Source organism: Cervus canadensis, chromosome 13, assembly GCF_019320065.1.
Source record: "Cervus canadensis isolate Bull #8, Minnesota chromosome 13, ASM1932006v1, whole genome shotgun sequence".
Classification (NCBI taxonomy): Eukaryota; Metazoa; Chordata; class Mammalia; order Artiodactyla; family Cervidae; genus Cervus; species Cervus canadensis.
In genome coordinates this window covers 18,641,375-18,656,387 of record NC_057398.1, presented here as the reverse complement: position 1 = coordinate 18,656,387, position 15,013 = coordinate 18,641,375, and the positions used below count along the sequence as shown (strand labels likewise).

The 15,013-nt window shown below is 52.3% G+C and overlaps 1 protein-coding gene across 1 annotated transcript in view; it reads left to right on the top strand.

Moving 5' to 3' along the window:
- Positions 1-15,013, top strand: part of LHX4 (LIM homeobox 4) — a 44,889-nt gene that overhangs the window by 16,533 nt on the left and 13,343 nt on the right. The window contains exon 2 of the mRNA XM_043485700.1: positions 1,296-1,467. Coding sequence (XP_043341635.1) covers positions 1,296-1,467 — 172 coding nt within the window. The remainder of the gene's footprint in view (positions 1-1,295; positions 1,468-15,013) is intronic.

The window sequence follows — 15,013 nt, the reverse complement described above, 5'->3', positions numbered from 1 at the left end:
CTCAAAAATACTATCAATCCCCTGAGCAATCCCTTGGTAGAGATGGGATGGCAGAGAAATATGACCTTGGCTAGGAAGTCACCCAAATCAGGAACAGGATGGGGCAGTGGTTAGGATTCAGTTGCTGACAACAGAGTCCATTTTCACTATTTAAATGGAAAGTGGTCAGTTACCAGCTATGTATTAGATGACTTTCAACTTAGTGGAGCCAGCCCTGGACCAAGCTTCTGGGAATAACTCCCAGTCCCCAGAATGTTGTTGCTTCTGCCACGATTGATTAGGACATTAAAACCAGAGAATCCTGTGGCCTCCGCCATGCTCCACATGAGCATAATGGGGGCCTGCCTCTTGGCTGTGCCTTCATTCTACCCAGTTCTGAGTTCAGGTCTCTCTTAAGTGCATCTGATTGGCAGACTCTAAATCACATTTGGAACCCGAGCTGCAAGGGAGTCTAAAAGCAGTTTCTAGTTTTCCTGTCTGCAGTACTACACGAAGTCATATTAGTTGGGGATATTAATTGATGGTATCTTTCGTAGTTCATTAAAATACTGAGATTCTGTCTCCTCTTGGACCTTTAGGCCTGGACCTTGGTCACTGCCCCTCTCCCCCACATATCATTTTCTTTTTAGGTCAGGTGACCTCTTAGTCCATGCCTAGGCAAGGCTCACTTTAGAGGCTTTTAGCACAGATTCTACCCAGTAGTGAAAGTGTCATGGGCTTCCCTGGTGGCTCAGACGGTAGAGAATCTGCCTGCAATGCAGGAGACCTGGGTTCAATCCCTGGGTTGAGAAGATCCCCTGGAGGAGGGCATGCAACCCACTCCAGTACTCTTGCCTGGAGAATTCATGGACAGAGGAACCTGGCGGGCTGTGGTCTATGGGGTCTCAAAGAGTCAGGCATGGCTGAGTGACTAAGCACAGCACAGTGAACATGTCATAGAAATAAAGGTGAATGCTATTGGGTCTTCCTGGCCACTGGCTGCTGAATTGCAGTGGGCATAAGTGGAGTTAGCTGATGCTGCTAGCCTTGTGGTGCTCTCAGACACAGGCCCCTTGGGCCAAAGCCACCCAAAGCCAGGCCAGCAAAACATGGATTGGACTTCAGTCCCAACCTACTCCTTTGACCAGGCACCTTTGCACAGTGTGCAACCTGCACAGCTGTATGTGGCAGCTCTGGGAGTTTGGCTTGTGTTCGTTCCCAGAGCAGGCAGAATGAGAAGGCATCCACACAGCACCCAGTCCGGTTAGCAGTGCTGTGCCGACGGTTCACACGGCCTCTCTCACCTCTCTCCACAGAGATCCCCCAGTGTGCTGGCTGCAACCAGCACATCCTGGACAAGTTTATCCTCAAGGTCCTGGACAGACACTGGCACAGCTCCTGTCTCAAGTGTGCGGACTGCCAGATGCAGCTGGCTGACCGGTGCTTCTCCAGGGCTGGCAGCGTCTACTGCAAGGAGGATTTCTTCAAGTAAGTCAGAACTGGGTGGGGGGCTGCAACTTGATCTCCCTGCCCTAATCTAACTGCCTCCCCCATGCAGTGAGGGGGAAGCTTGCAGTAAGACAGGGTGGGGAGGACAGGGGTCCATCCTGTGTGGGACGGGTGAACCCTGATGCTAAGAGGCTGTTCCTCACTGAGGTCCCCCCTTCTGATCACCGGCCGCATCATTCCTTGATGCCCAGAGTCTCAGCCTCACGTGAGCTCTGCAAGGGGCAGGGGTGAGGAGCCAGCAGAAGGCAGGAGCCAGACTTCTCCAGGGTGACTGACAAAGGATCCCAGCAAATCCTAAAAGGAGTTCCTCTTTCTATCTTTGTGGGTTGGTGCCTCAGGGCACTTGGCTGTATCATTCCTGTAACTTTCAGAGTGGTCCTTTGAAATTTAGATCTAGAGGCATCTCCTTGGCTGCTTCAAGGGTCTCAGAGAAGAGTTGCTCCCGGTAGGGGTTGAGCCAGGCTCACACAGTGTCATCGACTTCAGTGGAAATATGGTGAAGAGACAGGACAGTTTTTTTTTTTTTAATTAGTTGGAGGCTAATTATTTCACAACATTTCAGTGGGTTTTGTCATACATTGATATGAATCAGCCATGGAGTTACATGTATTCCCCATCCCGATCCCCCCTCCCACCTCCCTCTCCACCCAATTCCTCTGGGTCTTCCCAGTGCACCAGGCCCGAGCACTTGTCTCATGCATCCCACCTGGGCTGGTGATCTGTTTCACCATAGATAGTATACATGCTGTTCTCTCGAAACATCCCACCCTCGCCTTCTCCCACAGAGTCCAAAAGTCTGTTCTGTACTTCTGTGTCTCTTTTTCTGTTTTGCATATAGGGTTATCATTACCATCTTTCTAAATTCCATATATATGTGTTAGTATGCTGTAATGTTCTTTATCTTTCTGGCTTACTTCACTCTGTATAATGGGCTCCAGTTTCATCCATCTCATTAGAACTGATTCAAATGAATTCTTTTTAACGGCTGAGTAATATTCCATGGTGTATATGTACCACAGCTTCCTTATCCATTCGTCTGCTGATGGGCATCTAGGTTGCTTCCATGTCCTGGCTATAATAAACAGTGCTGCGATGAACATTGGGGTGCACGTGTCTCTTTCATATCTGGTTTCCTCAGTGTGTATGCCCAGAAGTGGGATTGCTGGGTCATATGGCAGTTCTATTTCCAGTTTTTTAAGAAATCTCCACACTGAGACAGGACAGTTTTGTGTGATGGTTTAGAGCCCAGACCCTGCCTGGGTTTGAACTTCCTTATTAGCTATGTGCTCTTGAGCAAGTTATTTAACTTCTCCGTGCTCAGTCTGCTCATCTGTAAAATGGGGCTGATGATAACAGGGTGGTTGTTAGCTTTGAATGAGTCAGCATGTGTAAGTTCCTTCGGACAGTGCCTGATACATGAGAACTAGCTCTTAAGACTGTCCTTGGTTTTTTATTCTGGGATTGGGTTCATCAGAAAGAAAAATCCTGTTGGAACTTTAGGTCAGAGTGAGGGGATCTCCTAAAATTTATTTTCCATGGCATTTGGTCTGGGACTTCTCTTCCAGAATGTATTACCTAGGCACCTAGGCTGGTGCCTCAAATGAAATGGATGGGCTGGTAGGACAGGGGGTGAGGGGTGTCTGTCAGTGACACAGAGCCCAGTGTGGGTGGCCCTTGGGGGGTGTGGAGTGTGGTGGCTCTGCCAGCTGGCTCACCAACACCGGGAAACACTGGGCAAAAATGAGCAAGCCCCGGAGAGACGGTGTGCCTCCTTTAGGGGACATGTATTCTGGAGACAGGGAGAAGAAGCACCAGTCCTGGATACGGAGCTTGATTTCTCCCAAATCCTTCCCAAGGTTTACCTGCAGGGAATAAGTGATTTGAATTTCTGAGGATTCTCCGATTTGGTCAGTCCAATAGGAGTTGAAAAGCACTTTAAAGATGATGTTGATAACCACGGGGGCTGCCTCCATGGCTTGTGCTCAGAAGGCAGGACTCACTGTTACTATTACACTTCGGTCAAATAAGCTCTGCTCTCTCCTTGAAAGTGTGTGTGTGTATGTGTGTGTGTGCACACACATCTATGCTCGAGCTCCCTGAGGGTGGGGCAGTGGCTAGCACCGGGACACCCAACAAATCCTTATGGTTCCCAGTTGAGGGGTGGGCCTCTGGTTCTTTTCTGTGGACTGTCCCCCCCCACCTTTTCTCCCCATCTTCCTCTTACTTTGCCTATCATTGACACTCACCATGTTGCCTATATTCTGGCCTTTAAGCAGTTCCATCCCCTCCACTCACATCTTTTCTCTGCAACAAGAATTTGCCTCAAACCTCCTCGCTCACAGATGCCCTGGTCAAGTACCATGGGAGCTCTTTGGGCCCGGGATAGGACAGGTGTCATCCTCTGTGTTGGAGGGTGGGGAAGAGGGCAGGAGGAAGTAGGTAGGCGGGCCTGGCCTTGGAGCTTTGGTGAGCTGTCCATGCTTCCAGGGCCAGCGCCTCATCCTACCGTTTGTCCCTGGACCTTTGGAAATCCCCAGTGAACTCCAGGGTGAGCAAGAGGCCACATTGCCTTCTTGCCCATCTGGGGACAGGGGAGGTGCTGAGGGGTCCCTTGGTCAGAACTCTGACCGGGTGCAGGCCTGTCAGGACCAAAGACCTAGAGCTCCGTAATCAGAGAAGGCCTTTTGAGCCCTGGCATTGCCCGGGGGCCCTATCTGATGTCTGGACCTTGACTGGCTAGCTCCAGGTTTGGGAACAGGAGATGGCAGCAGCTGGCATGTAGCTTTGGCTTTGGGAGAAGTAGTGATAAGGAAAGAGGATCACTTTAGACCCAGGAGGGGCCAGGGAGCGGGGTACGGAGGGGTTAGCACAAGCCTACGAGCCATAAGCCCGAGACCAGAAATAACAATGACAATTAGTCACCCAGGCTGTTGCCCCAATCCCTGCCTCCATGACCTTGGAGACTCATGACTAGGGTCTCTCGTGATCTCCCCGTGGCTGCTGCCCACACCACCTCCCCACCAGACCAGCGTCCTCCGTCACAGCTCAGGTCCTGACCTGCCATCCCCAGCTCCTTTGGCAGGCCCCCCTCTGCCTACAGAATATTCCAGAAACACTGTGCCACCAGAGCCTTCTGCCCGATGCCCAGCCTCCCATTCAGTCCTAGCTCACGGCTTTCCTTGGGTACCCGATGCCCCCCAGCAGGATGCCCCCTTTCCCAGGCATGCTCAGCCTTTCCCCACCTCCACACCCTGGTCCGGGCTATTTTACTGTTCAGAGGATGATGTCCATCCTCTCAAGGTCTCCCCATCTTCCCATGGCGGTGAGTGCAGCTCCTTGGGGGAGGGAGCCTGGTGGAGGCCTGGCCACCTTACCCCTCGTCTCTGCCGATGACTCAGCGCAAGCTGCCCTGCTCGGCTGGTTCCTCCTGCACCTGTTGGCCCGAGGAAAGGCTTATTAGCCATTCAGTTTTCTGTCTGTCCCATACACATAGGCCGTTGCTGGGTTTGATGCAACAAAGAGGAGATTACACGGCGAATTTACAGTGTGCTGTGGGACCAGTTTCTTCTGGACCCAGCTTTGGCATCCTGCAAGTCACAGAGGCCCAGGCTGCCTCCCTTACTTAGCCACAGTTACTCTCCTCTCCTGAGATCATTCTGCTTTGTAAGGTAGCAGGGCTGGAGCCCCTTGTTAAGGGGAGCTGGCCACACAAACTCAGTGCTGAATCCACAGGTCATTAATTCCGTGCTGGGGATGCTGTGTGGAGAGAAATGGAAAGCGGAAGTGACTGCCCCCACTGCCCACAGAGGGACAATCAGACACAAAGCCCCAGGGAGGACCCTTGGATTTACAGGCAGTCAGGACTCACCCAGCATTTGCGATCATGGCTGTTTGGTCCAGGACAGCACAGGTGCGGCACAGTTTGGTCTCGCAAGTCCTTGGTGAGGACAGGGAGGGAGTATTGTCTACAGTCAGAGCGGCTTCACCTCCCATCCTCAGGGCTTGGGACCTGCTGCCCACCTGGGGCTCAGACAGTGATCTGGCTGCAGAACTGGGGGTCTGCTCCTCATTGCAGCTCATTAAAGATCACCAGGCACCTGCTTTCAGCTGACATACATGCAGAGGGACACTAGGAACAGAGGGAACAGGAGACGGGGCAGGAGGGAAGGGCAGTCCTGGGCACCAGGCTGCAGGAGTCACCTCTGGCAGCCTCAAGAGAGCCCAGCAGGTGCCATGCACTCGAATCTGCCCACCAGACCTCAGAATGCTTGCGGCTGTGGCACTTGGAAGATGCCTGGTCAGAGGCATCTTCTCTATGCACCTTGAAGCAAAAGAGAAAAAGAAAAAAGAAAAAGTACTATTCTTTTATGATATCTGCCCCAAAGCCTGACTCAGAGACAGAGAGCAGGATTCATTGACCTTACTGATCAGCACTGTGGTTCTAAGTTCCAGGATCAATACTTTAAATCTCTTTGCCTATAACAAGGGGTAGGGCCACTGCTTTGCACAACTCCAGGGGCATCTTTTATTCTGTGTGAAGTTTTGTGAATCAAGACAGTATTGTGGGGAGCTGGAGGGGTGAGTACCCCAGAAGTGGGGGGGAGGATGGAGGTGAAAGATGGAGATTAGCTTCCATGAGCCTCCAGCCTGTGGAACATGGCAGTACTGGTGCCTGGCAGCAGAGGGCGATGTAGGCGTGTGCACAGACAGAGAAAGAAGTACTGTTGGAAGGCTGTACTCTGCGGTGGTTGTGCTTTTGGGTTGTGCTTTTGGGGGCACTGTTAAACACTGTCTTGCTCAGTAACATTGGCTGGTTTTTGCTGTTATTTGTTGTTTTGCCTCTTGGGTCCTTGGCTTCCCTTCTCCAAAGGAAATAAAATTCTGAGGCCAGAGAGGAGAGGCCGTGAGGTATGCAGGGTGCTTCTGAGACTGTTACAAAATTGCAAGCCAGGAAGCCAACAACTTGGGTTGCCTTTGCTGAGCAGGTCCTGTCTGGACTTTGCATCCAGTGTGTGGAGGGTCCCTGGCTCCTTGCAAAAGGGCTGGAGCCTTGGGAGAGCAGGGGACTGGGATTTGGGCTTCTGGGTACCCTGCTCTTCACTGTCTGGGTCCTGGCAGCTCCCTTACTTTGAAGCATGGTGAAAACAGGTTTTCTGCGCTAGGAACTGGTTCAAGTGTGGGAGGTCCTTAGGCAAGTTCCTTAATGTGTCTCAGCTCTAGTGCCCCAAGACACAGGAGTGTTTTGCAAAAGGGAGTCATTTTATGAGCAGACTGGTTTGGTGAACCCAAATGGAGCTTGATTGAATTACTGTTCTGTGTTTAATCAGCTGTTCATTAGCAAACAAGTGACCAGGCCTTCCTGAAAACCTCATCCCCTTATCTGTTAAGAGGTGGTGTTCTAACCCACTGAGTTGCTGTGAAATGGGAAGCTGGTGGTGTATAAACTGTCCAGCCCTGCTGGGTCCTTCTTGCTAGGTGCTAGAATCTCTGGGTGTTGGGTTTCTGGCCTCAGAGGACTAGCTGTCAGAATTCTTCCCCAGGGCTGGGCTGTGCTGGCTTCTACTGCCAGCCCTGCTCCCTCCAGCTTTGCAACCTTCCCACTGAGATGATTTTAAAAGCCTAGAACTCCTCACATGGAGGTCAGGGTAGTCTGGCTCACGGCAGTATGCTGGGCATAAACCATGGCATAGAGATCCTGTGCTGATTTACACAAAAACTTGAGAAGCAAACCAGTGATTATTATAATATGAAAACAGAGAGCTATAGAATCAAAGGAAGGGCAAGAGTCACATACATTTTTAAGGTAAACCGCAGCCCTTAAGAACACTCTAGTCTTGTGGGGGAGCTTCAAGCTGTATCCCGGCTGCCAGGTCTCCGTCCTCACACCTGCCTAACAGAGGGGGCCATGGGGAAGGGTCGGAGACGTTCGGGGGTGATTGCCACCCCGGGGGGGGGGTCTTGTCTAAAACTTCACGCTCCTTTGGGGGTGTCTCCCTGCGCCTGAGGCCCTCCCCTGGCTGGCACTGCGGGGACCCAGCGAGATGGAGGGCCGCTGGACCACTGTCAGTGGGGAGCTGTGCCCCTCCCCCAGCCAGTCAATCTCTTAGGCAGTAACGAGCTGTCAGCCAAGGGCAGGTAAGAGGCGTCCTTGGGAGCCCTGGAGCTGCTGATTTATCCCCGCCGTTCAGAACAGCCTGTCTCAGCTCCGGCAAGCTCTGCATTTGGCCCGGCTGCAGGGTGGTTTTGCTGGCTCCTGGGAGGTCTTCATTAGTGACCTTGGGCCAATCACTCTTGTAACCAGATCCTCCATCCCTCAGCTGAGCAGATGCCCATGGGACATCGGGCAACCTGGGGAACATGGGGTAAGGCCCGCACCCCGAGTTTGACATTGGAGAGGGAGCAGGCATTGGGTTTGAAACCAGGTTCAGTGTGAATCTGGGGCATCAGACCTCTTGGAGCCTCACTCTCATCTTGAAAAAAGAGATGAAAATAAAAATGTCTACTTTTCTAAGTTACTCCGGGGACAGAGTGAAATGAAGTACTTAGTATCCATCATTATTGGTAACTACTCTTTTATTTATTTTTATTTTTTATGTAACTGCATTTACTTATTTATTTATTTTTTCCATTTATTTTTATTAGTTGGAGGCTAATTACTTTACAATATTGTAGTGGGTTTTTGACATACATTGACTGACTCTGTTGTTTATGTTCTGGTTTTTTGGCTATGAAGCATTTTGGATCTTAGCTCCCTGACCAGGGATTGAACCCATACCCTCTGCATTGGAAGGTGGGAAATTAACCACTAGACCACCAGGGAAGTCCCTGGCTACTTTTATTAAGACCATGACAGCATATCTATGTAGGGAGGAGAGAAAAAGTGAAAAGAAGGGTCCTGGGGGGAGGAGAGGCTACAAAAAGCCAGACAGGGGTCCCGGGGAGGGAGGTGGGGCCTGTCCAGGGCAATGGTGGGTCAGGTGGCGGAACAACTGTCCGCCTCTTGGCGTGGGGGTGGTGTGTGGAGATGCCATGGGTTTTGTTCACAGGACGCCATCCCTCCCTGTGTGATCCAGAGCCCTGCGGTGGTGACTGCAGCCCTCAGCCTTCACTTCCCAATGCAGAGTTCCCAGCTCTGGCTGGAGGGTCCAGCCAGTACTTGCATGGGTGCCTCTAGCTAGCTGGTACCTTGCTGCCACGGGAAGAGGACCCTTCAGTTCTGCGGTTGGTTGTGGGTCCAGTCTGGGGCCAGGTTCTTGCTGAGCCACTTATTATTTTTGATAACTGCACACCTACTACGACACATAACACACACCTTTCTTGAAAAATATTCTTAAAGAACTCACAAGGGGAGGGTCTCTTTGACTTTCCATAATTTCTGAATAGTTTATAGTCTAATCCCCTCACTAAGCAAATTAAACCTTTTAAGGTAAGGATCAGATGGTTCAGATAGTAGCTGTGCCTGTGGACATTTGTAAGATTCAAACACACTGGTGGGACCAGGCCCACTGTCATTTGCAAAGGCCTGTAATCAAGGCAGAAGCAATTACTTAGCCGAGCAGCTCCTCCTGGGACCTGAGGCCATATATCAGGCGGTGATGAGTCCACAGATTATCTGTCTGCCCACCCCGGAGCCCTCCTGTTCGGCTGCGCCTGCCCACCTTCCAGGAGCCCAGGCTTGCTGCCCGAGGGCCTCCTGACATCTGTGGTACCTGCATACCAGAGACCTTTGTGGCCTGGGGAGTCTGTTTGGAACCAAGTAGTTGCAGATCAGTCTTGGAGTCGGATGGCGTCTGGGCTGTGGAAACATAGTCCCCAGACAAAGAGGGATTGAAGTGACATGGGAATGGGAGATGGGGGCACCTTACAACACACCAGCCAGCATCAGCAAGCCCCGTTCTCTTAATCACTGGGACTCCACCCCTCCCGCCCTTACCTCCCGCCCCGCTTCATTCAGGTACCGAGACACAGGGTCCCGCCTCTAAGAGGCCCTCTCTTTCCCTTCCCATCGCCTCTGTCTTCTCTTGGGCCCCTGTCACACGCCTCTGCACCACTGGAAGCTTTCCAATCAGCTATCCTACTCATCTTGTTCCCCTCATGCCTTCCTGCCGCCGGCCCATCTTTGGTCACCTCACTCCCCTGGCTCCTGAATCTCCTGAACCCAGCGCTCAGGGGTCCATTACCTGGCTCCACCATGTCGCTTGCTGATTCTCTGGCCAAGATCACGTGAACGTCCAGTGAGAGCCAGTCTCTGGCTTGTGGCTGTGGCTCCTGGGGTCTGTCAGTGCCCCTGGAAGCCCCACCTGAGGAGGAGCCACGAACCAGCCTTAGACCCCGTGATGGGCATCGTGGGTCCTTGTGGCTGGCTGGCCCGGGATGGGGTAAGAGTGGCTTGGCAGGGGGCCCTATGCCTCTCCCATCCCAGTGCCTGCTGCACCTCCGTGAGAATGAGTTCTCAGGCCTTGAAGGGCTCAAGAATCAACAGGCAGTCTGCACACACACCCATTACACAGGGTTTCTCAAAGCACAGTCCATGCCGCAGCTGCACCAGGGTCATTCATGAGGAGCTTATTAAAAGTGTGCGTTCTGGGGCCAGAGTTAGGAATCAGGGATGACTTTTCTGCTTTTAAGCAAACATCCCAGGTGGCACTTCTACACAGGGTAATTTGATAACAGCTCAACTAACACCTTGGCAGAAAAGAATTAGCCTGGGATCAGGAGGGCTGATTAGGTACCCAGAGGAAAGGGGTGGAAAGGAGGGACAATGTTGTTGGGCCAGTTGTCAGCCTGTCCCACCTGTGGAAAGGGACTAATAATGCCTATGATAAGGGCTCATTGAGTTCGGGTGAGATAACTCGCTGGAAACTCCCCTGGGGAACACTAATGCTTCCTGCATGTTCACAAAAAATTAAGAGAGATGGGCTGGACTCTGGGAGAAGAGGGTCAGATCTTACATGTCCCATTGCCTCTTGGGAAGCAAATCTCCCCCCAGCAGGGAGAGCAGGGATGTATGACTGGGGGAAGGGAGAGCTGGGCTGTAGATTATTTTTTTCTGTCACTCACTGGGCTGTGTGATCTTGAGCAAATCTCTGACCTTCTCCTGGTCATTTTCTTCTGTGTTAAATGAGGAGGTTGGACTAGGTGACTGATTCAAAGCTTTTCCAGTTGCATTCATCTCAAAGTAGTATTGAATGCTCGTTGAAAAGAAAAACATTATATTAGAAACTGCAAATAAAAAGTGGCGCCTGAGCGGAGTCCTGGTGGGCCTGGGAGGTTTATGTGTGAATATGCATACAGCGTAGCCGTGTCCCCATTCTCTAAGGCCCTAATGTTCTCTAGTGTCAGGCCTTCTCCAAATATGGCACCGTCTACATCTGGAGAAGGCTGACTGTTCTAGGGCAGGAACTGTGTGCTGTGACGTGGCTGTGGTGGTGATATATGTTGGAAATATTGGTACATACAGTAACAGTAAATATCAGCGACTTACCTGTCAAGCATGGTGATAGATAAAAGAAATACATGGAGGAAAGTGTCAACTGGGGAAAAAATATACGGCTGGCAGTAAATCACCGCCAAGCAATTAAAGCATAAAATTAAGTTGTGTGATATTTTGTTTCCTTGGGATGGTGCACTGCACTGTGGCAGCTCCCACACATGGGGGCTGGCGCGGGCCTGGGTTGGACTGCTCCCAGCGGCCCAGAGAAAGGAAGAGGACTGGGTTCAAATTCCAGCTCCACCATCTATTGCTGTGATGTCTCTAGCGTGTTTCTTACCCTCTCTGAACTTATTTCTTCCCCTACAAATGGGGGAGTGGCCCTTGATGTAATTTGGGGTGGAGCCAATGAGACTTGCTGACAGATCACACGAGGGTGTCCAAGGCTGTGGGCCTGAGCAACTGGAAGAGAGAAATCGCCCTTCTCTGAGATGGGGAAGGAGCAGATGCTGAGGGAAGATTAGGAGTCTGGTCTTGGGCGTCCAAGTTGAGATGCCGAGGGGGCGGCCATGGGATGTTACCATCTGGAGTTGGGAGGAGGTCCCAGCTGGAGGTGGAAGTTGAATCCCTAGAGGTGTGGGATGGATAAGAAGAGGTGGGGGGAGGTGGAACAGGGGCTGCCAGAGAAAGAAGCAGAACCTGGAAAGCTAGGTCCTGAGGCCCAGTGAGTGACGTGTTCTAAGGAGGAGGGACGGCCGATGTGGTGCAAGGTGAGGGATGATGAGACCTGACCAATGGACTCAGCAGTGCTGGGGCCACCTGGCTAAGTGAAGTTGGGGTTGATTCATGGGAGACCACCTGCTGGAGCACTGTATTAGTCAGGGTTTTCCACAGAAATGCAACCAGCAGGCCGTGTTTGTGTGTGTGTGTGTAAAGAGATTTAATTTAAGGATTGGCTCACATGATTTCAGAGTCTGAGAAGCCCCAAGACCTGCAGTCAGCTGGCTCACGGACCCAGGAGAGTTGATGGTGTAAGTTGATGGTTGTATACAAGTCGGTAGGCTTGAGACCCAGGAAGAAACCAGCATTTCAGTTCAAGTCTAAAGGCAGGAAAAGACGAATGTCCCAGCTCCAGGCAGTCAAGCACTGCTGGGAAGACAGGCCTCTGTGGTCTCTTTGGGCCTTCACCTGATGGGAAGAGGCCCATCACATTGAGGAAGGCAATCTGCTTTACTCGGTCGACTGATTGAAATGTTAATCTGTCCAAAAGCACTTCCAGACACACACAGGAAGATGTTTAGCCAAATATCTGGGAACTTTGTGGCCCAGTCAAGTTGGCACACAGGAACTGGAGTGGACTCAAGGTAGAATGAGAACAGGGGCATTAGAGACTGTGTATAGACCCCTTTTTTAAGGGATTTTGCTCCGAGGGGAGTAGAGACGTAAGGAGGCGTAGGGTCAAGAGAAGTTTTTTGTTTTGTCTTGAAGTGGCAGAAGTAACAGTGCGCTGTATGCTGCTGGGTACCCTGTGACAGAGAGGGGACATTGATGATGTGGGCGGCGAGGGGTCTAGCTGCTTGCTGAATGATCTTACTAGGAAGGAGTGGACTCTGCCCAGACGGGCCGTCAGCCTTGACTGGGAGCATAGATGGGTCAGCTGTAGGGAGCGAGAGACTGGGCACGTGGTGGGTGGACAGGAGAGGGGGAGTGCCTAGCAGGCCTTTGTGAGAGCTCCTCTTTTGTCCTGGAAACAGGGCCACCAGCTGAGACCAAGGATGAGGGGATTGGGAGAGAGAAGGGATGGGAGGGTGGGAAGGTTAATAGACAAGAGGGAGCACTGTGCTTTCCCAGGCCCTCCTGAGGTCTGGACCCTGAATTTAAAGGTTGTCCCGTCAGTGAGGAGGTATGTTTCCCTCAGCCCTGTTCTGACACCTGTGCTGTGTGGAGGAGGTCGGGGGTTGAGGGCAGGGTGGGGAGTTGAGGGTATGGGCAGGAGCGGGGTTCCTAAGATGGACCACAGAGTCTTTGCTGGGTTGGGGGGAAGTGAGGCCATGAGGAGAGTGAGGGGCAGTGAGAATGGGCCGGGTGGCAGGGTTGTGGGAGTCAGGCTGCTGTGGGCACTGAGCGGAAAGGCAAAGCCCTGCGACGCTTGAAGTTATTCCTGGAGGTGCTCTCGTTCCTGATGGCACTGTCCAGGGTGGAGCGTGAGAGTGAGCATCTGAGGATATGGCCTAGTCACTCAGTCCTGTCTGTCTCTCTGTGACTCCATGGACTGTAGCCCGCCAGGCTCCTCTGTCCATGGGATTTCCCAGGCAAGAATACTGGAGTGAGTTGCCGTTTCCTCCTCCAGGGGATCTTCCTGACCTGGGCTTAGAACCCGGATCTTCTGCGTCTCCTGCACTGGCAGGTGGATTCTTTACCACTGAGCCACCTGGGAAGCCCATGACCTTCAGGAGAAGAGGTCAAAGAATTCAGTGGACAGGGTCAGGAGGGACTTGCTGAGAGGGGACATCGATGTCACCGAGAATTCTGGCAACAGGGATGGTGAGCATGAGGGTGAGCCAGGAGCAAAATCCACCCAGGAGGGAGAGGGTGGGCTGGGGGTGGCGATGACGCCCCAGGGAGGTAGCGGGGTGTGCCCTGAGAGCGGTGGTGAGGTTTAAGTGAGGTTATGGACACGGGCACACAGCAGGTGCTTGGTAACTGGGAGCTGCTTTTTAATCGTATTGGTGACCAGAATACGGTACCTGGTCTGATCGTAGGTGAGAACATAAAATGAGGAATGTGCTGCAACACCTGTGGTATGGGGTTTACATGCACCTGTTTCTAAAAGATGTGGCACCTGCCAGGTCTGCCTGTCATCCTTTTTGCAGTATCCGGAGACCCTACGCTAGAGAGTGGGCCAGCAAGGCCTGTTGGGAGGGGTGGGAGTGGACAGATAAATGGGCTGAGGGAACTCAGGTTGAGCACGGAGGGAAGGGTGAGACCAAGGACCCAGGTTTTGTCTCCTTACTGGCGTTAGGGGCAGCCCGTGAATGTCAGCCGTGACATCTAGTGCATTTCCACAGACAGCAACCCAGGCCCCTCACGCCTGATCTGTAGGGGCAGGGGAGTGTCAACAGGATCAGTCGGTGTGTTGGGGTGACACTGTTGGCGGAAGGCTCCTGGGGCAGTCCCCACATTGCAGGGTCGGGAGCCCCAGTGGCTCAGAGGGGGACAGGGCCCCTGAGCCCCAGTTCCGAGTAGGTGCACCATGGCTGGCTTCTCTGTGGCATTTGCTGTCTCTGACACCCACTGTGTGCCAGCTGTGCTGTCAGAAGCACCGAGTTCAAATCCTGGTCTTTCCACTCTGTGCCTGTGTGAGCTGGGACCAGCACCTCACCCATCTGAGCCCCAGTTTCTCATTTGTCAGAAGGTATCAGAGTCCCTACCTTTCAGGCTGGGAGACATTTATGGACTGAGTGTGATGTCGAGAGCAACGTGGGGTGGAAAGTTCATGTTTTAATAAACTTCAGGCCTCATTTTACAGGGGGTTCAAGTTCCTTCTTTGAAAAGCTTTTGCCAGGAGCTGCAGCTATTATGGGCTTCCCTGGTAGCTCAGATGATAAAGAATCTTCCTGCAATGCAAGAGACCCAGGTTTAATTCCTGCGTCAGGAAGATCCCCTGGAGAAGGGAATGGCCACCCACTCTAGTATTCTTGCCTGGAGAATTCCATGGGCAGAGGAGCCTGTGGACTACAGTCCATGGGGTCACAAAGAGTCGGTTATGGCACGTGCTAATTCTCCCCTGCTTGCTCTGACCCGTGCTTGAAGACGCAGTTGGTACACTCATCCCTCCCAGCATGCATTCATCCACTCCTTCAGAGGTTCTCACTGGGCAGGGATAAGAGAATCGCCAGTGATGTTGCTCTGTGGAGGAACGTCATGTGAGCTGTTAGAATTCTTCCTTGCATTTTCTTTGTCATTTGGATCAGCTCCAACTGCTTTCCCTGGGGAGACCAGCTGTCCATGGAGGTCTGGCAGGACAGCACTCACCACAGAGGTTGTCCTTCTGATGAGCGAGGCCAGTGCTGTTTGCTCCTGAGTGGGCAGGGC